General features: G+C 42.3%; 2 protein-coding genes across 6 annotated transcripts; both read right to left on the bottom strand.

Moving 5' to 3' along the window:
• Window positions 1–747: 747 nt before the first annotated feature.
• On the bottom strand, window positions 748–5,169 carry LOC131132745 (uncharacterized). Its single transcript, XM_058078655.2, has 2 exons — window positions 4,840–5,169; window positions 748–4,065 (listed from the first exon to the last, which is right to left on the bottom strand). The coding sequence occupies exon 2, from the start codon at window positions 3,914–3,916 to the stop codon at window positions 2,132–2,134; it is 1,785 nt and encodes a 594-aa protein (XP_057934638.2). The 5' UTR covers window positions 3,917–4,065; window positions 4,840–5,169; the 3' UTR covers window positions 748–2,131.
• Window positions 5,170–6,768: 1,599 nt separating this feature from the next.
• jph3a (junctophilin 3a) lies at window positions 6,769–26,681 on the bottom strand. Of its 5 annotated transcripts, XM_078793329.1 has the most exons (9): window positions 26,559–26,681; window positions 26,264–26,447; window positions 25,227–25,304; window positions 24,589–24,731; window positions 19,885–21,444; window positions 13,116–13,896; window positions 11,630–11,754; window positions 9,505–10,724; window positions 6,769–8,155 (listed from the first exon to the last, which is right to left on the bottom strand). In XM_078793329.1, the coding sequence occupies exons 5-9, from the start codon at window positions 20,264–20,266 to the stop codon at window positions 8,075–8,077; spliced, it is 2,589 nt and encodes an 862-aa protein (XP_078649455.1). In that variant the 5' UTR covers window positions 20,267–21,444; window positions 24,589–24,731; window positions 25,227–25,304; window positions 26,264–26,447; window positions 26,559–26,681; the 3' UTR covers window positions 6,769–8,074. The 5 variants fall into 5 exon arrangements, with proteins under 5 accessions (XP_078649455.1, XP_078649452.1, XP_078649454.1 ...); XM_078793326.1 differs by having other exon boundaries at window positions 26,264–26,675; XM_078793328.1 differs by having other exon boundaries at window positions 25,227–25,301; window positions 26,264–26,675.
• Between the last annotated feature and the right edge of the window lie 34 nt (window positions 26,682–26,715).

Below are 26,715 nucleotides of genomic sequence, written 5' to 3'. Positions count from 1 at the left end.
GTCAAGCTTGGTGAGTGTCATTATTAGTCGATATATGCACTCAAAATGCTAATAATTAGTATTAATAGTAGTATTAGACACAACCGGGTGTTCCAAATGCGGCCTGGGGGCCATTTTGGGCGGTTAATTTTTTTATTGGCTCTTGGCATAGGCTAAAACAACCTTAATTCATAAATAATGACAGATATTCTTACCGTATAAGCTAATTGTCAGCTACAACACATAGGTTTGATGATTGTGTATCAAAGTGCATTAATAATGATAATTTTTTTTTTACAATATGTAGAGGGACAATAAAGACAAGAGTTGTGGGCCAAACACGACCACTAAGCAACACCTTGTATGAATCCGAGTCCCGGTTTACACGGTGTACACTTTTGCACCTCACAGCAACTATGGTGCGTTCACAAACGGCTGAAGAAAGTGCAAAATCTCGACATCAACGAATGAAGCAAAAACATGTATAAATTGTGGACTTAAAAAAACAGTGGCACATTTATAAATGACTGTTTCTGCAGAAAAAGCATCCCATTAAAAGTGAAAAAAAATTTTTTTAAAAATGTAATCGAAAAAGAGAATTGTTCGGCATTGAAACTCAACACATAGAAAATCCATTATTTATAAATGACTATTTCTGTAGAATAAGCATCCCATTAAAAGTGAAAAATACACATAGAAAATCCATTATTTATAAATGACTATTTTTGCAGAAAAAGCATCCCATTAAAAGTAAAAAATTAAAAAAAAATAAATCCAAAAACAGAATTGTTGGGCATTGAAACTCTACCCATAGAAAATCCATTAAACAGTCATTTTTCTCAATGTGGTTTATTTTACATGAACGTGTACAGTTTGAACAGGAGTCTATACGATATCCATTTGTGTAAATCCAACATTCTATCACCTCATCATCCAGTTGGAGTGTGAAGCCAAATTAAAGGTGACACAACTACACTCCCATATATAGGATATAGTCTGCCTATATCCGCCATAATGCGTCCCTTTCTTTAAATATACTGCAAAAAAAGTTGCACGGAATATATTTTCGCTTCATCCTCGGCGCTAACAAATGCATATGTAGCATTTTTTTTTAAGGGCCGTTTGGAGTTATTATGTGCTCGAGTCTGGATGAGGAATTAAGTCCCGTTACTTAATTGTAATTTGCTTCTAGTTTCTTATAAATGACCATAATAATGTTCTTGACAGCTGGTCAGAGTAAATGTGGTAATTCAAACTGAAACTTAAGTCCTTGCAAAAATATCGGCAAGCTTATTTAAAGAGTAGAAAGAAAACATAACATAACAGAAGCACTACACATTTTTCAGTTTACATGAGCGCATACACACAATCTCTAATAATAGGGTAGACTATGCAAATGAATCAGTAGTCATAAATATTACATTGTGCATGTTCTATTGCACATGTCAAGTGTTCTTATGACATGATAGGTATGTGCTACCTAGTCATTTCTTTTAATACAAAGATGCAATAACACATAGGTTTTTTTTTATAGGACACAGGCTATACAGTTTTCACAATTTTTTTTTTCTTCTCATCTTATGGTGATTTTTTTCCCCCCTAAATAAACAAACTTATAATACAAACAGTGATACTAAATGTGATAAATAGTCATGCACAAACAGATGACACTAGCTAAAGGTCTAGTATGTGGAAAAGATACTGCTGATGATGATGATGATGATGGGAGGGACTGCTATACTGGACATGGAATCAATAAAAACATCTGTAAAAAAAAAAAAAAAAAAAAAAGGCACATGGATGTCAGGAGCGATACACATAACAGCTTGTCTTGTCATCCACAAGAGTAAACAATAATAATAAAAAATAAACAAACTCACATGCAACCACAGAAAAAAGGTATCTGATCATAACCCACACTTTACATACATCACGCGCCTTCTTCGCTCTTGAAGTCTTTACCTCGATTATAAGCGGATTCCTGATCCTGAGGTTTGCTTTTTTTTTTTTTTTTTTTTTACTCAAAGAAGTCTGAACGTAATAGCTACTACAAATCGTTCAACATATTTCACGGCCGTGTGTTAGATCCTAAAAAAAAAAAAAGGGGCGAGAGAGCGCGGAGGCCGATGTCCGTGGGGGGGGTCCCGTCTTTTCAGGGGATGCAGGGCGCTTCCGGGAAACTCTCACCTTCGGCCGTGTGCTGGACCGTGTGTTCCTGCAGCGCGGCGAGGTCGACAAAGCGCTCGCCGCACCACACGCACTTAAACTGCGTTTCCCGCGAGTGCACGCTTTGATGCTTGGCCAGGTGCTCGCGTTGCTTGAAGCTCTTGTCGCAGCTCGCGCACTTGAACGGTTTCTCCCCGGTGTGGACGCGGCGGTGGCGCTGCAGCTCGGACGAGTACCTGAAGCGTTTCTCGCAGTCGGGGCATTTCAGCGGTTTCTCGCGGGTCGGGTCGCAGCGGTGCTGGACAAACTCTGAGGATGACACAAAGCGCTTGTCACACAGAGAGCATTTCAGCGGCTTCTCTGCGCAGTGAGTGTTTTGGTGGCGTTGCAGCGTCGAGTTCTTTTTGTAACCCTTGCCGCACACGTCGCACTTGTAGGGCTTCTCTACCTCGCCGCCGCACTTGTGCCGCAGTAGCTCCCCGGATTGGCTAAAAGACTTCTGGCACGATGCGCACTTAAATAAGCTCTCCATGCCGTGCACCTGCTGGTGGTAAAGCAGGTGAGATGGCTGAAGGAAGCCCTTATCGCAGAGATTACACTTGAACGGGCGGTCGGCGGGGTTCTTATGCGTGCGGCGGTGGCGCACGAGAGCGTACTGCTGCTTGAAGCTCATCTGGCACTCCTCGCACTGGAAAGGCCGCTCCTCGGAGTGAGTGCGCTCGTGCTGCCGCAGGTCCGACGGCCGCTTGAAGCTCTTCCCGCACGAGGCGCAGCGGAAGGGGCGCTCTCCTTCCGGCTGGCATTGGTGGTGCAGGAGCTCGGACGACTCCTTAAAGTGCATCTCGCACAAATTGCACTTGAACAGGTGCTCGCCCGAATGCGCGTACATGTGGCGCACCAGGTGAGAGCGGTGCTTAAAGCTCTTCTCACACACGGCGCACTTGTATGGCCGCTCGGAGCTGTGCGTGCGCTGGTGGTGCACCAGATGCGAGGACTGGCTGAAGCTTTTATCGCATGTGTCGCATTTGTACGGCTTCTCACCTGTGTGGACCCTTTCGTGGCGGGTCAGCTCGGACAAATGCCGGAAGGACTTATGGCACACCGAGCACTTGTACGGCCTATCGGGTGCGGCGGCCTCAAAAGCAGGCGGCGACGAGGCACTGATTGCCGCGCCGCCACCGGATGTCTCGCCGGTGGACGGCTGCTGGGGATTGGCCGCAGACGACGTTGGGGTGACGTTCCCGGATCCGGGACGGTACGTTTTTTCACAAATGGAACACTTCATCGGATTGTTGCCGTTGCCGTGGGAGTTGTGATGCTGCGCCAAAGACGTCAGCAAAGAGAAGCCCATTTTACACACGCCGCAAACAAACGGCTTCTGCTCCACTTGGACACACTGATGCTCCAGAAGGTCCGTGGCCTGGCTGAAGATCTTCATGCACTGCGTGCACTGGAAGGAGCGGTCTTGCGTCACCATGCATTGGTGTTCGTGCGGGTTGGCCAGGTGAGAGATATCGAGGCCGCACGCGCCGCACTTGTGCACTCGTTCCGCCGCGATCTGCATGGAAGTCTGTTGCGATTGCACCACGTGTTGCTGCCCCAACTGCTGCTGCTGCTGCTGCAACGACGGATCCGGCTGAAGTACGACGCCGTAAACGGTGCACGCCAGAGTGTTGTCCGTCGTCTGGGGAAGCGTATGGACGACGGAAGGCGGCGCCACCGCATGCTGCTGTTGCTGCTGCTGCTGCTGCTGCTGCCACGCCTCGGTCATGCTTCCGCTTTACAACGCAAGGATTCAGACCCTGGGAAAAAGGTTTATAGTGCCGCACTGGAGCACACACTGATTAGGTTTGTGAAACTGCAAACTGGGTGACGGGGGTCGCTGCGGGATGAACGCGTCCTTGAAGATAAACATGAAACCTGGAGGGACACACATAACAATTGAATTGAATGGAGGTGAATTACTTATAATCATTATAATAGAAATCAAACTTATGTTAGTAATGACACAAGTATGGCAGCATAACATCACAAAATTATTTTTTTTCCATATATTTAAGCTGACATGTTGTGTTATTACGTTACATTTTACCCCTCCCCCTCTTTATAATAATATTTACGAAGCACCATATAACAAAACAGAGCTGGGCTCAGTCTATTTCCTGAACTGACCAGCACCTTATTGTAATGTTCATATTTATTACCCACTTCGCGTATAAATAAACACAATAAATTACAACGCTTTGTTTCACGCGACATTACTAAGCTTACAAAAGCTCACAAAAGCAACAAAATTGTAAAACCGAATGCGGAAAAAACACAGCAGTTTGTAGCTAGTATGTAGCTAATGGCTGGTTAGCTATAGCTAACAGCTAGTTATATCAAACAACTGCACCTCCTTCGCTGGTTTAGCGATTAAAACGATTATAATGTTCATTTGTTTGACAGTTTAATACTGGAAAAAAGTAACATAATTCATTGGCGTATAAAAAAAAGTGACAGATGCGGCAAGTCGAACGCTATCGTCGCTGTACGCAAGGCCAGATTGGCTGGTCTAACGTTAGATGCGAGCCTCCGTAGAGAACTGACCCCGAATCTCAACTAGGCCTCCGCCGAGCACCGAGCTACAGCCGAGCTTCTCACATATATTAAAAAAAGGTCATAATTTGAACAAAACCATTCGCTAAAACATACCGGGCTTGTTTAATGGTGTTCTCCGTTGCAGTCCTCGGACTGAAGCCGACGACATTCGGCGTTAATGGGGGTCGGAGGACCGGCGGCGGCGGGAGAAGGGATGCGGTAGAAACTAGACGCCATCCTCCCGCTGACGGACGAACACCGGAAACCGCCGAGCAGGGAGCTGTCGCCGCGGTGCCGGTGCCGCAAGAACCGCTCCACGCCGGGGGTGCGATACCGAGCACGGGGACATCCAACGAGCGGGGACTGGCGGCTCCGTTTTGTCGGAAGAGGAATCTAACAAAGACGACGAGGCGCTGGAAACATACGACACGTTTTACAACTAAACACTAGGGGGCGGTGTTTCGCCTGTTCGACCTTTCAAACTCAACAAACACAACTTACATTTGCTTAATAAAGGAGACATTTTAGAGGGCAAAAAAAACATAAAGATGTTTATTTACCCCCACCCATTCTCTCGGAGCAGTTGGCCAGCCATTGTGTGGTGCCCAGGGACCACGTCCAGGTCAACATGGGTCAGCATAGCATTCATTTGTGGGTCACCCTGGAGGTCATGATGAGGTTGAAGTGTCTTGCCCAATGACACAACATCACTTCCAGGGATGGACGAGGCGGGATTTGAACCATGGAACGGCCACTGTGCTGGGATATTTTTTGTAAATCAACAAACTTGGAGACGTTCTAAGAAGTTAGATATTTCAAGAAATAAATACGACGTATACAACGGTAACGTAGCTCATATTTCTCCTCTGTTGTTGAGAATATATATATACACATACATATATATACGCATACATATATATATATATATACACATACATATAGGTACATATATATATTTTATATATATATATCTATATCTATATATAGAGATCTATGCATAATTTTAAAAGAAATACATTTTCTATTTTATTTTCAAGAAATAAATACAACATATACAACGGTAACATAGGTCATATTTCTCATATTTAGAGAATTATATCATTTTATGAAATTATATAATAAATAAAAATAATTAAAAAAAATATATATATATATAACCAATTATACACAATGTTTTTGATCAGCAGGTAATTTTTTTATGTAAGCATTAATTTTAACTGTTTGAAGAGTTAACAAATCGGAAAATGGAAAAAAAATTACATTTAAATTTTATTCTATTAAAATGTCCTCACAATATTACAACGTTATTCTCATAAAATCTCGTAAAACTTTTTTTTTTTTTTTTTACTTAAAAAGTAATATAATTAGTGACCAGGAAAAGTAAGTATATAAAGTATATAGCTTTTTTGAAAGAGTTTACATATTTACTTTGTTTACATATTTTGCTCGATTTATTTTTTATTTAGCTCAAACAATCGCACGTCATAAAATAGAATTTTTTATGGAAAAGCGGTAAAAAATGAATGAATGATGCAAGTTTAAAAGTGACTATAGGGGTGTTATTTCATGTGTGGAGGGCTCTGCTAATGTTAAGTAGTAAACAGGACTTCTGTGATCTAACAAAACAAAATCAATATATATATTTATATATAAATAAGGAATCTTACTTTGTTGAAATTCACTTATCAACAACCAATTAAAGAGGGATTTGTGTAATGTCACGTAAACGGTTTCATGGAACAAATACTAGAATTCTAAATGTAGGTCAGTGCTTCTGACAGGGTTTTTTGGGCCTGACTGCACACTCATGTTCCTCGGCATCAGCAATAAATCAGAACTGCTTCATATTTCAAACATTTTATTATTTTCTCCACAGTAACTTGGAAACAACCTCATAAACCAAAGCGTAAGAAAGAGCATGCTCGGGCATGCAATGATGTCACAACATGATGATGCCACTGGGTGCCAAGTATAAAACATACAATAGTTGCTTTTCGTATTATTCATAAACTTCCAGTATTCTCTGAGAGTTAAAAGCTAGCATTTTATTTTATCGCCGCTCCCCACGTCTCACGTTTAGTCTTGTGTTACTCGACAAAACAGACGAAAGGGGAGCAAACCGACAGCAGATTGAGCTGAACAACCATGCGGAAAAATCTCATCCGGCCCGGCCCGTGAGACTGAACGTGTCTGGGAACGACACACAGCGAAACAGAAACCCCACGTTCCATTTTTTTTTTTTTTTTTTTTTTTTTTGAACGGCCCGACTAGGATACAGAGTCAAAACAGTGCATGCCATTCCTGGTTGAAGGGGCGAGTTTGTGAGGATGAGCGGACGTTACTTGGCTTCATCTTGGAACCGCCAATTTTGGTGAATTGAAGTGAATCAAAAAAGAGACACTCAAAGTGTCAAAGTGGAATAATAATAATCATAATAATAATAATCATAATGACACATACACATATTATAGTATAATTAGTGGTGGTAACATAACAGTCGTTACAGAGGCTATACAAAGGGACATTCTGAAATCTCTCTCAGCATGTCAGCGGATAAATAAGTCGCCATGCCGATGTGAGTCCGTGTGCAAAGGAGTGCCGACTTAAGCGTTTCTTTTCAAATTCAGGAAGTTCCTTGAGTATAAATTTCAATCTCAACATACAAAATGTTCTCGGATGAAAATGAAAATGGGGCCTACGTATGTTTGCACAGATCCAATGTCATGTAGGTGAGGTGACATCAAACAAGTGTACAACGCCATCACCGCCGACATGGAATCGAAAAAAAAATGGCGATGTTAAAGGGATAAGACGATGCATTTCGAATCGACGCCCCACGCAGCCTCATGCACAAGTGGTTTTTTTTTTTTTTTGGAGAAATGAAAGAAAAAAAATCATGGCGAGCCCTTTAAATGGATCTACTCTTGCAGCATAGTTCTGTACGTAGCGCATAGTGAGGACAGGGTGGGGGGGGGGTAAGAAACCGGTGAATGTGAGCGAGATAAGAAAGGTCGTACAGGAAGGAGTGTGAATTTCATGCTAGTGGTTAGCATGTTTTATAATCAGGAAACAAAAAAAAAAAAAGTCCAAAACTGCCTTTGCTAGTTTGTTTTAACAATGGACACCCATGCACGTGTCCGAACACGCCACGGTAGTCTAAAGCTACCACCTTTGCTCTCTTGTGAGTCGGTAACCTTTTCCATGTTTGGAAGCTAAAAAAAAAAAAAAAAAAAAAAAAAACGATTACGATGACGCAAAAACGTCACAGCTGGAACCGCCATCGGAGCCAGAATGTCCATCTCAGTAGGTTCGAATATAATATACAGCAGTTGATGACGCCTGTATAAGCTTAAATAAAGAAATGAATGAAAAGAATTGCTACTCCGATATTGAGTAAGATGACCATCACCACCAGGATGGAGCTGGAGCCCTGAGAGAACACAAAGAAGAAGAAAGGAGTCATTATCCGCGTATACATGGACCCAAATGGTCCAATTGCATTCGGTTTATTTTCAATGTAACCTTTGTATACACATCATTCCCAAAGAAAAGCGCCAATCCCAATGAACATATAATGGGATTTTTATCACTTGCTAGCATCTTATTAGCTAGCTTACATCACTTGTTTATAACGTCATCAGCGATGTACATGCTTTTATAGTTTTACATCAATAAAACAATTCCAAAATGTACATAAAATGGAATAAATTGAAGGTTCACTGAAGATGACTGTTCCCAAAGACACAATGTGGCGGCAAGATCGACCACCACGACACGTCTTCAGTCAATTTTAGGCATTATTTTCTGCATAAATCTATAAAAATCTGTTTTATGTTAACATTTTTAGCTTTCTGGAACAAATGAATTGGATTTACATAATTGAAAAATGTATTCGTTTAACATCAGTTTTGGTTTAGGAATGAATTATTCATCTTAACCAAGGTTCCACTGGATATTTTTTGTTATATTGTTTCATTGTTTATATTTTGTATATCGTTTACATATCCAGGGAATACGTTCTTATTTTGCACTATTGACTGGAAAAAGATATTTATAATTTAATATAATAAAATAGAATTAATTAATAGAATTAATCTGCTCCAGCTCTAACCAAAACATTCTCTAACCGAGTGCTTCTCAATTATTTTATATCATGCCCCCTAAATATTTTTAATATAATATAAAAATTAAATATTTTCTCCCCCACAGCAATCCTGACCAGAAAGCCAAAAATGCGGGGTCTTTTGTAACCTCTTGGATGCGTCGTTGCTGCCCCGCAGCTAGGAGACCCGAGTTCGATTCCACCCTCGGGCATCTCTCTGTGTGGAGTTTGCATGTTCTCCCCGTGCATGCGTGGGTTTTCTCCGGGTACTCCGGTTTCCTCCCACATTCCAAAAAAACATGCTAGGTTAATTAGCCACTCCAAATTGTCCATAGATATGAATGTGAGTGTGAATGGTTGTTTGTCTATATGTGCCCTGTGATTGGCTGGGCACCAGTCCAGGGTGTACCCCGCCTCTCTCTCGCCCCAAGACAGCTGGGATAGGCTCCAGCATCCTCTACGACCCTCGTGAGGAAAAGCGGTAGAAAATGAATGAATGAATGAATCTCTCGCTGTGGTTTGCTGGAGTCCCAAAATTTTAGAAATGGCTTAATAACCTTTTCCTGACTGATGGATCTCAATTAATTATTAATTATGCTTAGGTTTTGATTTTTTTTCTCCCTTAATCAGAAAAAGTTTCATTTAAAAACTGCATTTTTGGGGGGAATTGGACTTACTGAGTTTGGTTTGAGGGTGAGAAGCTCTCCTTCCTGCTCCAGGGCGATGGGCTGGGACTGAAGCGGTGGGGAGAGTGTGAGGTCCCGATGCAGCGGCCATTCCTCGAGCTCCGCCCCCACGCTCAAATTGTCCAGCATCTGCACGGAGTCCACGGATCCCTCTCTGACCGGCCTCAGACCCCCCCGGGATCGCAGCCGGTTGTTTTTGGGCGCCGGCGCTCCCTGAGCCGGCCCCTGGGACATGTGCGAGTCCAGACACTGAAGCCTCATATCGACGGTGTACTCATTCGTTCTCTCTTCGTCGCGCTCGGTGAGGCGCGAGTGGGCGGGGCTCCACCTGAGGGTGCTTTCCGCAGTCCAACCCTCGGTGACGCCATCTTGCCTTTGGTGGATTCCGGCATGCTCGCTAAGCTTGTGGTTGCAGGGATTGTGCTGTTTGACGTGGTTGAAGAAGGCATGCTCTCGCGGGTTGTAGCTAGAGGCAACGTGGTCCTTGGGGTTGTGATTGGACGAGATGTAATCCTGGGAGTTGTGATTGGCGGAAGCATGCTCAGACGTCTTGTGGTTGGACGTGTTGTGATTGGATGAAATGTGCACCTGCGGTTTGTAGTTGGAGGAGACGCGTTCGGAAGCTTTGTGGTTGCTGGAAGAATGATCCCGTGTTTTGTGATTGGATGACGCGTATTCCCTCGATTTGTGATTGGATGACGCGTGCTTGGATGACTTTTGGTTGGACGAAGAGTGCTCCCACGCTCTGTGGTCCCGGACCTTGTGATTGGAGATGGGTTTCTCGCGTAGCTTGTGGTTGGACAAAGGAACCGGGTCGTGGCCGTTTATCTGGACTTCCTGTTCTTCCAGTAAAGACGGCGTAGTGGAGCGGCTGCTGCCCCCCCGATCGGGGTACTGGTCATCCGCCCAGTTGTTTGCCTCGCCTTTCAGCATTCCCGTCCCTCGCGACTCCACCAGGACTTGGATTTCGCCTCCACCCTGATCGTCCACCGCGGTCTGTCTCATGAAGCAAGCGTTTTTGGGACGACGGCCACGCCTGGGCGGGCTGCGAGGCGGACACATGGGGACGTTGAGCACAGGGCTGAGATCGGGTGTTATTACAGGCGGCGTGGTGTCCGGAGTACACAGCTCCGGACTGTCTGTTCCCGTGGAGATGACCTCGTGGTCTTTGTCCTTGGCGTCTTGGTGCTGGGGCCGCTGACATTCGAGCCCTTGGAAAACAGTCGGACAATAACACCAATAAAGGGATCTGGCAGAATTCCACAGTCGGATTGCTAGCGTGTGTGTGTGTGTGTGTGTGTGTGTGTATGTGTGTGTGGTTGTGTGTGTATGCCAAGTAACAAGAAAAGCAGCAAAATTCCGTAAAGGGATTCATAATTACATCCAGTCAAATGTATTGTCCATTTTAAAAACTCATCAAACCAAAAGGTCTCCCTCACTCACGGTGCAACAAAAAAACAACACAGAACCCTAACACATGTGGAAGACATGATGCACAATACTGTTATATATATATATACTATATATATATAAATATATACATATCCTTGCTACATCGTGGTTCACAAAGTTGTACATGTTTTTTTTATGTGTTCTGCACCCTTGTGATGTATTAGAGTGATCGATCGGTGCAATTTTACATGTTTTTTTTTATGTGTTCTGCGCCCTTGTGATGTATTAGAGTGATCTATCGGTGCAATTTTACATGTTTTTTTTATGTGTTCTGCACCCTTGTGATGTATTAGAGTGATCTATCGGTGCAATTTTACATGTTTTTTTTTTATGTGTTCTGCGCCCTTGTGATGTATTAGAGTGATCTATCGGTGCAATTTTACATGTTTTTTTTTATGTGTTCTGCGCCCTTGTGATGTATTAGAGTAATCTATCGGTGCAATTTTACATGTTTTTTTTTATGTGTTCTGCACCCTTGTGATGTATTAGAGTGATCTATCGGTGCAATTTTACATGTTTTTTGTAATGTGTTCTGCACCCTTGTGATGTATTAGAGTGATCTATCGGTGCAATTTTACATGTTTTTTTATGTGTTCTGCACCCTTGTGATGTATTAGAGTGATCTATCGGTGCAATTCAAGTAAAGTAGGCGTAGACCACCCACCGTTTCCGTAGATGTGGAAGGAGGGTGAGAGCTCCTTGGCAGCTATCCGGGCCAGTCGACATTCCTCCATGGCCTTCTGCGCGACTCCCTCAGCAGCCTCCGCCTTTCCCCGAGCATGGCTCATTCTGATGAGGAACAATCCACTCATACACTGACAGGAAATGTACGTATATTTCAAAAGTACTACAGTAATATTGTATAGGCTAGATGTTTTCACTTTTGCAGGTTTTTTTTTTACTTTTTAAATAATCTTTGTAAATGTTCTTTTCATAATGACTTTATATTTAATCCTATAATAACCTTGTATAACCTAGTTTAGAATTTAATATTCAATTTACTTTAATTTCCTTATTTGATGTTGGTGTTCTGTTTTTAATAAATAATAAAAAAAAATATTAAATTTTCTTTTTGTAACATTATGACTTTATTCCCATAATACTAGAACTTTTCCCCAACCTAATTTTCTAGAAATTACAATTTGTTTGTTTTTCATAATATTATGTTTGTATTTATTTAGTTTTTCAACTTTATGCTACTAAAATAGCATTATTTCTCCTCATCATAATTATAATATTAATATTCTAAAAAAATGCTATTTTTTTTCTCATAATATTTTGATGTTATTATTATAAAATTACTGCTGTTTATCCCATTATGTTGTTGTTTTTTTATGACTTTATTCTCTTGACATCATAACTTTTTCCGCAACTTTTAGTAGTTGTTTTGTTTATCATTATGACGTCAACTTTATGCTACAACATAATTTTTCATAAAATTATGATTTTTTTGGGTTGCATTCCAGAAATTAGTGTAATTTTGTTTTGTTTGTTTTTCATAATATTATGTTTGTATTTATTTAGTTTTTCTTTAATGTTCCAACTCTATGCTACTAAAATGACATTATTTGTCCTCATAATAATTATGAGTTTATTCTAAAAAAAATGCTACTTTTTTCTCATAATATTTTGATGTTATTATTATCCCATTTTGTTGTTTTTCTACTTTGAATTATATTTTGACTTTATTCTCTTGACATCATAACTTTTTCCGCAACCTTTAGTAGTTGTTTTGTTTATCATTATGACTTCAACTTTATGCTACTAAAACATAATTTTTCATAAAATTATGATTGTTTTGGTTGCATTACACTTTTTTACCTATTAATATTTTTACCATATTTTTGTTAACTTACTAATTTTTTTCTGTTGTTTTCTTGTTAAATTCTTTTTTTAGACTCTGCAGTGGGCCAAAAAAAAAAATTTTGAAGTCAAAATGACCCCCTGAGCCACACTTTGGACACCCCTGCCTTGAATATTCATTAATGTCATGTATATAATTATTTCATGCATGGAAAAGTAGAGTTGTAAAACATTAAAAAATGAATATTTTTCAAACTCGTGGACTAATTGTAGCGTAACTACGGAGTCAACCATCACGGCATTCACACCCAACCCTACACCCTTTGGGAAAATCCTGGATTGATTACCTGGACATGGCAATCTCAGCTTTCTGCTTGGCAATTTCTGCAGCCTTCTCAGCAGCTTCCACCGCTCTGTCGACCTTCTCCCTGATCTTGCTGGCCCTCAGGGGAATCAGGTTTTTGCGCTTGCCGCTCACCAACATGTTCTGCTTGTACTTTCCCTCCTCCTTGGTGCCGTCTGGGAACGTGGTGCATCCGTACCCGTGTCTTTTGTTCCCTGCCCATTCGCCCGCGTAATGAAGACCATCCGAACGTCGACTCACCCCCCAGCCGGCCCTGTGGTCGCTACGCCACTCGCCGGCGTACATTTCCGTCACCGTTGCATCCACCGGGGCGCCCTGTTCGTTCTCGCTGGCATTGGAGTGGATGTCGGATGCGGCGGAGCTCACCGTACTCATGCCCGCCTCGCTGCAGAAGGAACTTTGCTTGCTGAGCTGACTGGCCAGGGAGCTTTTGGATTCGGAGCGTCGTAGTTTCAGGCCGCTGAGGATGGACTGTCGGAAGCGGCCTTTCCGCTTTCGCTGGCGTTCAGCTTCACTTGGAGCGGTCAGGGCGAAGCCACCTCGGCCCACCGGGCTGCCGGCCAACCCAGCCACCACTCCATCCGTTGGCGTGGTGGCGCTGCCATCCTCGAACACAGCCGGGGGGCCGTGGCTGTGCTCGGAACGGAGGGAGTTTATGGATGTTCGCAGGGGGAAGAGGATGACGGCCGCCATGCCGTATGGCACGCTCTGCCGCACACCGTACCCGTGACGCATCCCGCCCAGCCACTGGCCCTGGTAGGTTCCTGAAACACACACGGATAAACAGAGAGTCAGAAAGGTAGGAATTTCTTCAACTTTCATTCAAGAAAGAGGCGGGGCACACCCTGGACTGGTGGCCAGCCAATCACAGGGCACATATAGACAAACAACCATTCACACTCACATTCATACCTATGGACAATTTGGAGTGGCTAATTAACCTAGCATGTTTTTGGAATGTGGGAGGAAACCGGAGTACCCGGAGAAAACCCACGCATGCACGGGGAGAACATGCAAACTCCACACAGAGAGTGTGGAATCGAACTCGGGTCTCCTAGCTGTGAGGCCTGCACGCTAACCACTCATCCGCCGTGCAGCCTAATCACTTCTTACTCAACATAATTTTCCAAACATATTTATTTTGTTAGTTTCTCATATTAAGACAGTATTCTCGTAAAATCTGGAATTTTCCTGGGGTTGATTCGGAAAAATATCTGATACCGATATCAATCGATATCGCATTTTTATGCTGATATTGGGCCGATACTGATAATTATCGGACATACATGGGGTGCTGGAGTCTATCCAAGCCGTCTTCAAGCGAGAGGCGGGGTAGACCCTGGACTGGTGGCCAGCCAATCACAGGGCACATATAGTCAAACAACCATTCACACTCACATTCATACCTATGGACAATTTGGAGTGGCTAATTAACCTAGCATGTTTTTGGAATGTGGGAGGAAACCGTGCAGTCTTCTATTATTATTATTATTATTATTATTATATTACAAAGTAAATTTACATTTACTTCTTTGCTCCATTTTTGTTTAGTGTATATGTTGTGGTTCAGGCACATTTTCAATGTCTACTTTTGTATTTTTAGCGTTAATAGCATCCTATTTCTTAAGGCAAGCTTCTTCTATTGCTGCTTCACTGTGACACTTCCGCCTCGCTGCTGCCCCCTGCAGAGTGGAGGAAGTAATGTATGAACAGGCACTCAAAGTCTGTGGGCCAGATTCAGCCTAGAAATGTATCTTTAATTTATCTTATCTTTAATTTTTTTATTTTTAAATCTAATTAGGCGGAAAATTCAAGAGATTGGTTAAAATATGACAATTTTTTTTACAGTTTTTGAGAATATTTACAAAGTAGGAGGTTTGAGCCATCACCCACTTCTAAATGTACTGACATCCAAACCATGCAACAGGGCTTCATAGATGTATCCCAATTACATACATTGTTAGCTAACTCAAATTAACTCGTTTTCTTGTGTCATACTGCACAGAAAAGGGAAAAAAAATATGACTTCATGTTTCACATAAGGATTGCGAATGCCCCAAAAAGCGCAATTCCCCTTTAATAACTTTTTTGACATGCTTTTGGTCAAAATACCCCAAGGATGAATGTGTCATCCAAATGAGACAATGCTAGCACTACTGAGTCACATGTGTGGGCCCTTTAAGGGCAAGCAAGTGGACGAGTGAGGGAGGTAGCGGTGGCGTTGAAATAAACGTTTCACCCAGAAAAAAAAACCAACCAGGGTTTTATTTCTAGTAGGGAATCACCTGTGAGGTTAAAACAGGCGGCAGACTCCACTGGTCTGGAGCTCCAAGAGGAACGGTTTAGTAAAATCCATCCACATTGCCTCAATGTTCTGGTCATGTGACAATATAAGACAATCCAATATACTGTACAACACTGCAGGGTGCTCATTTAACTCGCTTGGTCCACTCCTGTGCACAACCGGGACTCAAAGAGCGCAAAAAGCCCGAGCTGTCAACTTGATGTCCAGCACGACTCTTAAAGCGTCAAGTCACGAGTGGAGAAATGACGGTTATCCTGATGATGTAACGTCATGTCTCATCAACGTTGTGTTATTACTGACGCAGAGCGGCCAGAATACTACATATAAATAACTTGTATTTCAATACTTTTTGACTAATAATAGACCAAAGTTAAACACGGAAAATTCATTCATGCCATGTCCTGGGATAGTCAATCCAGGGCAGGGGTGTCCAAACTTTTTCAACAGAGGGTCGCATACAAAAAACTCGAAGAATTCCGGGGACCACTTTGATATTTTTATATGTATATTTTTAATTTCGTAAAAAGCTATTTAAAAAAAATTCTTACCCTTTTTTCATTATTTTTTACTTTACATCAGGGGTCTCAAACACGGGGCCCGTTTGAGGCCCCCGCCTTGATATGAAAGTTTAATGTTTGATGCTGTATGGTATCATGTACCCAGAAAAAATTATTAAGTTTGATTCATGTTCATGTTAAAGGTTAAATAACTGTTAATAGTTATCCTCCCTATCCGTGTGGAAGTGGTAAGTTTTTGCTATTTAAGTTTAACGGAAATAACTTGAAGGCTACCGTTTAGGTATAAATGTGACTATAGTCGTGTTTTGTCATGTCTACAGGGCTCTAATAATGCTTAATGTTAATTTTAATCTGAAAAAAATCATTTGTCTACCCACCAACTATATGGTGGCCGAGTGTGGAATTGAACCCGGGTCTCCTAGCTGCGAGGCCTGCGCACTAACCACTCATCCACTGTGCAGCCCCCTCCTCCATCATGTAAATTATTGTAAAACTATAAAAACGTATTTTCTGTTAACGTTTTTGTCTTTCCTGAGCAGATGAATTGGATTTACATAACTTCTTGAGTATTTGGTTAAAGCCCGTTTTGGTTAGTGAATGAATTAATGACGCTAACCTGGGATTGAACTCCGGTCTCCTAGCTGTGAGGTCTAAATGTGCTAACAACTCAACCGCCATGCAGCCCTATCAAAGCCATTATTATTATTATTATTATTATTATTATTTAGACCACACACGCATCCATAGGAAAGATATTGTTGTGATATTCGGGTCTGTGAATGCACTTTTAGAATGAATATTTGTGAGTCAGTACATAGCATACATAACGTTCACGTGTTGGGGTCAGAATAAAGTTGTCAGACTCTGTAACGCTGTGTGGAGACATAAAACGCATGTGTTAATTATGCCCAAAAAAAATGTAATTAATTAAATAAATTAGTTTTTTTTTTACATTTTTGACAGCTCTAATAATAACTACTGCTAATTACTTTTTTACAGTCGTCACAGGGAAGAAACTCAACAGTATCAGTTCAGCTTTGCATGTCATTAAATTCATCGGCGGTAGTTCTCAGCCTCTTTCTTTCACTACAAGGTGACTTCTGATCCTGGATTAATAATACAACGCCTGTGACCTCATAGAAGGAAAAAGATATCAAATCAGCCGATTCTCAAAAATTGTGATTTAGGTCACATTACAGCGTATTTTTCTGGTACTACTGCAGCATGAATACCACTTTAAAGACATTGTTTATGCATTATTACCTTTCAGAGTTTGCTGGTGTGATCCCAAACCATTAACTCTGAAGTAACTCCTCGCAACACTGTCAAATCTCCTGTTAGGTTCATCTGAGTTGACCGTGTATTGTTGCATAACACGCAACACAACACAGTCACATAAATCCGACTGAGACTGAAAAAGCAGATCCGAGACTATGAAGACTGGACTGAAGCCGGTTTCTGCGGCTGCAAGCTAAATATAATGAAGCTATTGCTGTTTATTGGACTGTACGCGCCACAGCAAATGGGCACTAAAAGGCAACATGTTGCATTGATTGCTCACGGAGAGATGGAAGAACAAGGAGGGTCCGTGTCTTGTTTTCCCACAGGATCACTGTTGGGTTAGATCTGTATATAATTAGTATGTAGTATGTAATTGGGACACAGAAAGTGCCCCAATTAACAGTATACTGTTTCTTATATTCATTTTCAATTAGGCCACACAAACAGGAACTGATGCAAACAAATATGAAACCCATGCTAACATTACAAAAGAGCATAAAAATTATTTAAGACTACAGTCATCCTTTGCCTAGTCACACTTATATCACGTTTGTTTGTTTTTTTTTTAAATACATTAATGATTTTGTGGTTTAATACGGCCTATTATTTGTAAAACTGTTATGTTGTTTTTGCCTAAATTAAGCATTTCAAGCATAAACATGGATCATTTAGGAAAAATGGGAATATAAGGCATACAGACGATGCAATCAAAGACACGGGGAGAACATGCAAACTCCACACAGAGATGGCCGAGTGTGGAATTGAACTCGGGTCTCCTAGCTGCGAGGCCTGCACGCTAACCACCCGACCGCTGTGCATCATGTAAATTCATCATGTAAATTATTATTGAGCAGATGAATTGGATTTACATAATTTACCAAAGTATTTGGTTAAAGTCCGTTTTGGTTAGTGAATGAATTAATGACGCTAACCAAGGTTCTAGTATATGTACGGCATTCAATTATATTCTTATTTTTTATTTTTCCAACACTAATTTTCACATCAAAAGTCATATAAAAGTAGTGGTAAGCAGATATTGGTAACAAAAATATTTCTGTAATATTGCAATATCCAGCACCCCCCGCGACCCTGAATGTATTATTTCCTTTGCCACTAGTTCAAACATACTTTAAAAGTGAGTTTTTAAAGGGAGCTGTCTGTGGTGCTGAAGACAAGCAAGCATGTGAGAAAACAATCCTATCCAAGACCAGAAGATCGGGGCAGACGTGTTTTTCCCCGCAACCCGTACACAGCATCTAGTTTATTCATTCATTCATTTTCTAACGCTTTTCCTCATGGAGGGTGCTGGAGCCTATCCCAGCTGTCTTCGGGAGAGAGGCGGGGTACACCCTGGACTGGTGGCCAGCCAATCACAGGGCACATATAGACAAACAACCATTCACACTCACATTCATACCTATGGACAATTTGGAGTCGCTAATTAAGCTAGCACGGGGAGAACATGCAAACTCCATACAGAGATGGCCGAGTGTGGAATTGAACTCGGGTCTCCTAGCTGCGAGGCCACTTGGACGCTGTGCATCATGTAAATTCATCATGTAAATTATTATTGAGCAGTTGAATTGGATTTAGTACATCATTTACCAAAGTATTTGGTTAAAGTCCGTTTTGGTTAGTGAATGAATTAATGACGCTAACCAAGGTTCTAGTATATGTGCAGCATTCAATTATATTCTTATTTTTCCAACACTAATTTTCAAATCAAAAGTCATATAAAAAGTAGTGGTAAGCAGATATTGGTAACAAAAGTATTTTTGTAATATTGCAATATCCAGCACCCCCCGCGACCCTGAATGTATTATTTCCTTTGTTCTGTGTTTGATTCTGATTATAACCACTAGTTCAAGCATACTTTAAAAGTGAGTTTTTAAAGGGAGCTGTCTGTGGTGCTGAAGACAAGCAGGCATGTGAGAAAACGTTCCTATCCAAGACCAGAAGATCGGATCAGACCTGTAGCGTGACGCAGTGTTTTCCCCCGCAACCCGTACACAGCATCTAGTTTATTCATTCATTCATTTTCTACCGCTGTGCTGGAGCCTATCCCAGCTGTCTTCGGGAGAGAGGCGGGGTACACCCTGGACTGGTGGCCAGCCAATCACAGGGCACATATAGACAAACAACCATTCACACTCACATTCATATCTATGGACAATTTGGAGTCATTAAATAAACTAGCGATGGCAGAGAGTGGAATCGAACTAGGGTCCCCGAGCTGTGTGGCCTGCGCGCTAACCACTCGAGCACCGTGCCACCCCGCATCTAGTTTATGTTTTCTATTATCGGCTCTTTGTCTTCCCTCCACTTATTGAACTCCGACATCCGGGTCATCCGCACTTCATCCGTCATTAGGCGGCCTAAATTAAAAGTAAGCAGGGAAAAGACTTGAGGAGAGCTGCGCTCGGGTCTCTAGCGACACGCTGACCCGCCGTCTCCATGTTGCCATGGTGACTTTAGCACAGAGGGTGTGACGCTGAGCGGATGAGAGACGTGTTGTGATCTTGAAATGGTGTCTCACTTCCTGTGTTAGCCTTTTCTTTCTGATACTGTAGGTACAGATGTGACCCACATTCTGTGTCATTGAACTTGAAAGAAGAAAAAGTGTACTGGGAGTAGAAAATCATCTTTACCTCCATCGGAGTAGGTTTCGGTGCCGTATCCATCCTGCAGACCGTTGCTCCATGTCCCCTCGTAGCGGGCACCACTGGCCGTGCTCTCCAGCTGCCCGTAGCGGCCTTTAAACCCTTGCGTCCATTCCCCTCTGTACTCCCAGCGGCCCTTGCTCTCCACTCCGATACCGTGCCGTTTGCCCTGTGCCCAGGTGCCCTGGTAGCTGTTCCCGCTGGGCCATGTGTACACACCCAGGACCTCAAAGCCATGACTCCACGCCCCTGCGTACTCACCCTGACCCTGTGGCCCCGTGCAGACCCCTCTGCCGTGGGCTTTTCCCTGCTCCCACCCCCCGCAGTACGACCCCCCATCATCAAAGTCAAACCTGCCTCCAGTGGACATGCATGAAACAGGTTTAGGCAAATCCTTAGAATGTCAAGAAAAAGAGCAACAGAGGCCTAGTTTACTCAGAAGTAGCAAGTAGGGTGGAGGCCTTGCTTGGATCCGGTATCAGGGAGGCACAGGCCCCTAACTTCCTTGCTGCTCTGAATGTGAAATAGACTTTCTTGTTCGGAAGATTCGACAAGCTTCATCTACGACGTCGGAGCAATCGAAGCCTCAGCAATATGAATACGGCTCTTGAACAGGCTGCTTCCCATGGGCATGCAGGCTAACGGTGCTCCTCATCCTCGTCCCGTTCCTCCTCCTCCTCCACCCTCCACCTCCACGCAGTCGGGGAGCTTGTAACCCGTCGTATCAGTCCAGACAAGCCAGGGCTTGGCTTTTCCGGCTTTTCCCGGGGGGGCCCGCAGAGTAGTGGCAGGGGCAGCAATGGAGCTCGGTTAGCTACGACAGCATCCCAGCATCCTCGCTGCACCTGAACACGGGGCAAGGATGCGACCACGCAAGTACGTCATTCAGAAAAAAAAAAAAAAAAAAAGCCAAAAGACAGGAGAAGTTGAAAGGATTTCTCTATAGTGTCGTTTGGAAAAAAGACATTTAGGCGATGATCCGAGTCGTTACCACAAAGACTCCGAGGCTAAAGCAAAGTGTGATGATCTCCGATTTCCTTCCCCTCGCTCCACTCTGCTGTGATCCAAAGAGAAGGCTCTCCTTAAGGTGCCAAGAGAAGCAGAAAAAAAAACCTTCCTGTTCCGTTGCCTTCTATCCTCGTGCCCGCCTATACTAGGATTGTTGTCATATCCCACAATTCCATCAAATATCTGCCCTTCTTTTTTTTTTTTTTTTTATTTGGCCTCTCGCTATTTCTCCTATCTGCCGTCTCTCTAAAATCTACTCATTACAGGACTGTTCCACCCCAGCCAATACCCCTCCCCCACACACACGCACACACGCTCCTTCGCTCTTAAAGCGGTAGACACAGAAGGATGCTGCCAACAGCAGCATGGATGGAGCTCAGTGCGCTCTCCCTTTGGGAATACAGCCTGCTTTTCCTAATTATCCAGCCTCGTTTTACTCTCACGCTCCTCCTCTCGGACTCAAATCCAGATAGTCAGCAAACTGGTTTGTGAGGTCAGGGATCCTGTGCTGCTCGGCCCCACGGTGAGATGTTGTTTGAACTGGAAAACCAGAGATTCCATATTGGAAATGTGAGTGTGAATGGTTCTTATCAAACGTAGTTTTTTTTTTTAAATTGGTTGGTTTCCAGTACAGCTGCAACAATTCATCACCCTGGACTGGTGGCCAGCCAATCACAGGGCACATATAGACAAACAACCATTCACACTCACATTCATACCTATGGACAATTTGGAGTCGCTAATTAACCTAGCATGTTTTTGGAATGTGGGAGGAAACCGGAGAAAACCCATGCATGCACGGGGACAACATGCAAACTCCACACAGAGATGGCCAAGCGTGGAATTGAACTCGGGTCTCCTAGCTGTGAGGCCTGTGTGCTTCCAGTTAATCATTTTAACTTAAAAATGCAAATATCATCTGAATTTACGCTATTAAACGTTAATATTTTTGTATTTCCTTAGTCATCCATGAACGCAAACCTATTATTTTTGTCTTTAAAGTAAAAAAAAAAAAAAGATATTCACCGGTGAATGTGTTTTTATGTGGACATATACTAGAACCTTGGTTAGCGTCATTAATTCATTCACTAACCAAAACGGACTTTAACCAAATACTTGAGAAATTATGTAAATCCAATTCATCCACGCAATAATAATTTACATGATGCACGGTGGTCGAGTGGTTAGCGTGCAGGCCTCACAGCTAGGAGACCAGAGTTCAATTCCGCCCTCGGCCATCTCTGTATGGAGTTTGCATGTTCTCCCCATGCATGCGTGGGTTTTCTCCAGGTTTCCTCCCACATTCCAAAAACATGCTAGGTTAATTAGCGACTCCAAATTGTCCATGAGTGTGAATGGTTGTTTGTCTATATGTGCCCTGTGATTGGCTGGTGACCAGTCCAATGGCCACTGAAGGTTATCGCGTGATCAAGTGATTACTTGATTAATGGATACAACAAGCTTGAGATTAATCCACTGAGGAAATAATAGTTAGTTGCAGCCTTACCAGTTAATGCATAGTCTATTGGGTTGAGGTCAGGGCTTTGGGAAAGCCATTTATCCATTCCAGGCCAGTCACCATTGGGATTTGAAAATAAGAACAATTTTTCAGAAAATAGGGAGAAATTTAATAAGGGAAATTATGGCTTTTCCGTGATAATTTCTAGCACCCTGAGATTTTTTTAAAAATACATAAAATGATGCTTTCCAAAAACCAGTGTGTAATAATTGAACGGACATGGCTGGGTGTTGGTTGCTGCTCGACACCTGAGCGCAAGCTGACAAGGTCAAAGGTGAAGATAAACAACACAGTGCACAACACCTGTACTCATTAATGAGCTCTGGAAGGTTTTCTTTTCAGAAGTTCTGGGCTATACTCGAATGCATCACACAGCTGAGATGAAAAAATGTCAATTTTTTTTTTTGTTGTTGTGTCTTTTTTGTCTAGTAGAATGATTTGTCAAAGACAAAAAACAGATACAAAGACCCGTAAACACAGCAAATAAATATGCAGTGGAACCTTAGTTAGCGTCATTCATCTGTTCCACAAGGTCCAACTCAAACAAAAATGTACTCTAACCAAAAACATTTTTTTTCCATAAAAAATGTCAATCCAATTAATCCAGAGAGGCAGAAATGTTAACACAAAACATGTTGTTATACTTTATATGCAGAAAATGCAAATAACATGATGAATGAAAGGAGTAAATAAACATAAGGTTACTTTTAGGTACGATGTGGCAGCCAGACCAACATGGACGCCACCTTCCTGTTTAGCTATGTGTTATATCTTGAACTATTTTACGTTTACATGCTACCACTGTGCTAAAGTGGACATTTAGTGAGAAAAATACAGTTGCACCTCAGTTAGAATCCGCCTTGGTTAATGTTGAAAATTAAAAAAAACTCAACAATTTTGCCTTGGTTTGTGATCATTCTCCGTCAGTGCCTCATGCACATGACTGTTTTTTGGTAATAACAACACATGAGCCAAGGACTTGAGTAGGTCAATAGATGGGTTGTTGACAAAATCATAAAAGAGAGAACGGTATTTTAAAGATTGTTTAAGAATTGGAAGGTGGAAGGACTTTGGGGGCCAGTGGGTTCTCTGTTTAAGGCCTACTCTAAATGGAATATATTGGAGTGTAAAATGAAAATGTCCCCATAGGGATTTATAAAATGTTTTTGCGCCAGATGCCCTTCCTGACGCGATCCTGGCTAGGAATCAAACCCATGAAAGACAGAAGCGCTTATTATTACACCACCAGGGATTAGCAGTTTTAGTGCATGAAACACATTCCATCAGTGTTTTTTTTTTTTTTGCTTTAATTTAAAGTCGGTCTTACACATATTTGATGTAACGAAATTTTACAAAAATATTTTTGTTGCCAATATCTGCTTACCGCTACTTTTGTATGACTTTGGATTTGAAAATTAGTGTTGGAAAAATAAAAAATAAGAATAAAATTGAATGCTGCACGGCGGTCGAGTGGTTAGCGCGCAGACGTCACAGCAAGGAGACCAGGGTCAATTCCACCCTCGGCGTGGGTTTACTCCGGTTTCCTCCCACATTCCAAAAACATGCTAGGTTAATTAGCGACTCCAAATTGTCCATGAGTGTGAATGGTTGTTTGTCTATATGTGCCCTGTGATTGGCTGGCCACCAGTCCAGCGTGTACCCCGCCTCTCGCCCGAAGACCACTTGGATAGGCTCCAGCACCCTCGTGAGGAAAAGCAGTAGAAAATGAATGAATGTTGGAAAAAATAAAAAATAAGAATATAATTGAATGCACGGGCATCCTTCCATTTTCTATGTGGCTTATCCTCACTGGTGGGTAGTGGGTATGCTGGAGCCTATCCCAGCTGTCTTCGGGTGAGAAGCGGGGTACACCCTGGACTGGTGGCCAGCCAATCACAGGGCACATATAGACAAACAACCATTCACACTCACATTCATACCTATGGACAATATAATTTATAATGTATGTGATGTTGATACATCTTTAACAAATTTGACATCCCTTAAGTAGGTGGTGCATCACAAACCCATGTGAACATTAAAAAGTAGCACACAACGAGTTAGCGTTGAATATTTAGCTAATACTGACCCTTGTAAAAGGGCCTAAAATGGACAGTCAGGCACTAGAAGCGCAGCCCGGTACGATGACTCATTATTTTACTTACATCATTTTGTCAGGTGGGTGTGCGCTCTGTTTGCCTGAGGAGGACATCCCACCAGGATGCACCACAGGAGGATGCCAAGTCAACCGTATTCTTCCGTAAGATGCTTTGGCTGAAGTTCAGCACACAGTTTGGACCGTTTTGGCCTGGAAGCAAACATTTTAATATACTACTGTATTTTGGTAGCCTGTCATTTCTTGCAAGCACTAGGTGGAACTGTGGGTCATTCAGGAAAGTGGCAAGGGGATCTCTGCGAGGCAAGGACTTCATCAGTTGACAGAGTTCCCCAATTTTAAAAATACATCTCGTTTTTTTACACACCCACACTTAAACACATCCAAAACATCAAACCACATTGCAAAAATTCAGACTTTTCTCTCAATGTATTGTCCCGTCTTAAAGGAGCCCTATAATGCTTTTTCCACTTTTCTGACCTATAAATGTAGTTAAAATGCGGTATTCTCGTGTTAAACGATACCACAGTTTCAGATAATGAAACTGTAAACCCTAAAAAAGTAGTTTAGATGGCTCAAAATGCTCAGTTTCAGAGGGCGTTATAAAACTGGAAGTTTGTGATGTCACAGAGGACGGGCTTCCGTATATGGGCGTGTGCTGTAGGCGAGATGTGCTCTTTGTGTCACCTTCATTTTGTTGTTTCTGTTTCTGCTTCCTAACGACGCCATCATCAGCCACAAGCGGTTGCAGTTCCAGATTCCCTACTAGCAAAAGAAAAATATTTTAATCTGTCACCGGCATTTCACACTGGATTGTTTTGTGAACATGGGCCAGTATGCAATCCAGAGTTGTTGTTTTTTTAACACTGGTAGTCCCACAAGAAATGTACGATGACTACATTACATGTTAACGATGCAGTAGAAATCCTAATGCTAAAATGCTAAAGCTACTTAACACAGAGACGTGTTGAAGTAACCTTCTTGAGAAACTTGGGACTGTCCAATCGGATCGAATTCAGGCTACAACACATATGGCATAAAAGCGAACATTTTAAAAAGATAAATGGCTGTTTATCAATTCGTATGAAGTGGGGTTTGCAGCTAGCCGTACAACAATGAAAGTCCGGAGGCGGGCTGTGGGTGGAATAAATTAAAACAGGCCGTTTACGGGAAGCACAAAATCCAAAGAAATACAGCTGGAATAGGTGTAGATTCTGGAAGATCTAGAAAGCTTTGTGCTGGTTATCATGTGTAGCTGCTCGATGGGTCCACAACTCAATAAATAAAAGGGACGACTTGGAGCCAATTAGTTTTGTTTCATAACATTTGAAGAAGTTTCAAATGACTGGCCTACTGCTTCAAACTTTAGCAGTAATGCTCTACAAGAGCATTAGAGTCGCGGAGTATGCTGGAGCCTATCCCAGCTGACTTTGGGCGAGAGGCAGGGTACACCCTGGGCTGGTCACCTGGTTGGAGAGGAAAACTTGAAGCATTTCAGCCCTCGGTGACACAGGTTTGACACATGCCCTTGATGGATACTGTATATGGAGATATTTTAGAATGAATGAGGGGCAGTTGAGTAACTTCTTAATGAATAATTATATTTAATAAAAAAAAAGGATATCCTTAAGACATTGGAAAGAAAGGGGTTCTTGCACCCTTACCACATAACAGTACTTAGCGTCACTGAAGGTAGTAGTGCTATGAAAGCTGTGAAAAATCACCTGGTCTTTGTCGTCCTCTAGTGGGCTTGTAGTGTACCTACAATCTTCAGTGGCAGGTTTCTCCCAGTTGACGTCACAGTCCTCAGAACCATGCGGAGGGCTCCTTCTAATTTCCATGAGCAGAGAAATAAACTGTGCTTGATTTATTTTGGGTATGTCTCTCAGGTGGAGCACACTTCTGGTCCTAATAGATTAACAAAAACAATTATTGTGAAATCATTACAGTACATTGCATTCCAAATGTTGTACAGCAAGAAACAAAACATGGCATCAGGAGCAACTTTGGGTTCAGTACCTTTCTCAAGGATACTTCAACAAGGTCATCATGGCGACTGAGGACTTGCAGAGTTGGTCGACCTAAGAATTAAAAGGGTTCCACTGTGGAGCACGGACAGAATCTTCACATTATAGGAGACAATTTGTCATTTGTCTCCTATTTGTCATGTCAAAGG

The sequence above is a fragment of the Doryrhamphus excisus genome, linkage group LG1 (assembly GCF_037039965.1).
Source record: "Doryrhamphus excisus strain RoL-2023G ecotype Guam linkage group LG1, RoL_Dexc_Guam_v1.1, whole genome shotgun sequence".
Classification (NCBI taxonomy): Eukaryota; Metazoa; Chordata; class Actinopteri; order Syngnathiformes; family Syngnathidae; genus Doryrhamphus; species Doryrhamphus excisus.
Note: the sequence above shows the minus strand (reverse complement) of the source record. Positions and strands in the feature narration are given on the sequence as shown.

Coding starts and splice junctions, on each gene's coding strand:
- jph3a (XM_078793329.1), bottom strand. CDS start 20,266: ATGTCCACTGGAGGCAGGTTTGACTTTGATGATGGGGGGTCGTACTGC. Junction 10,725..11,629: donor CTTCCACATCTACGGAAACG/GTGGGTGGTCTA, acceptor CTGTTTTCCAAG/GGCTCGAATGTCAGCGGCCC. Junction 8,156..9,504: donor TCACCCTCAAACCAAACTCA/GTAAGTCCAATT, acceptor GTGTTCTCTCAG/GGCTCCAGCTCCATCCTGGT.
- LOC131132745 (XM_058078655.2), bottom strand. CDS start 3,916: ATGACCGAGGCGTGGCAGCAGCAGCAGCAGCAGCAGCAACAGCAGCAT.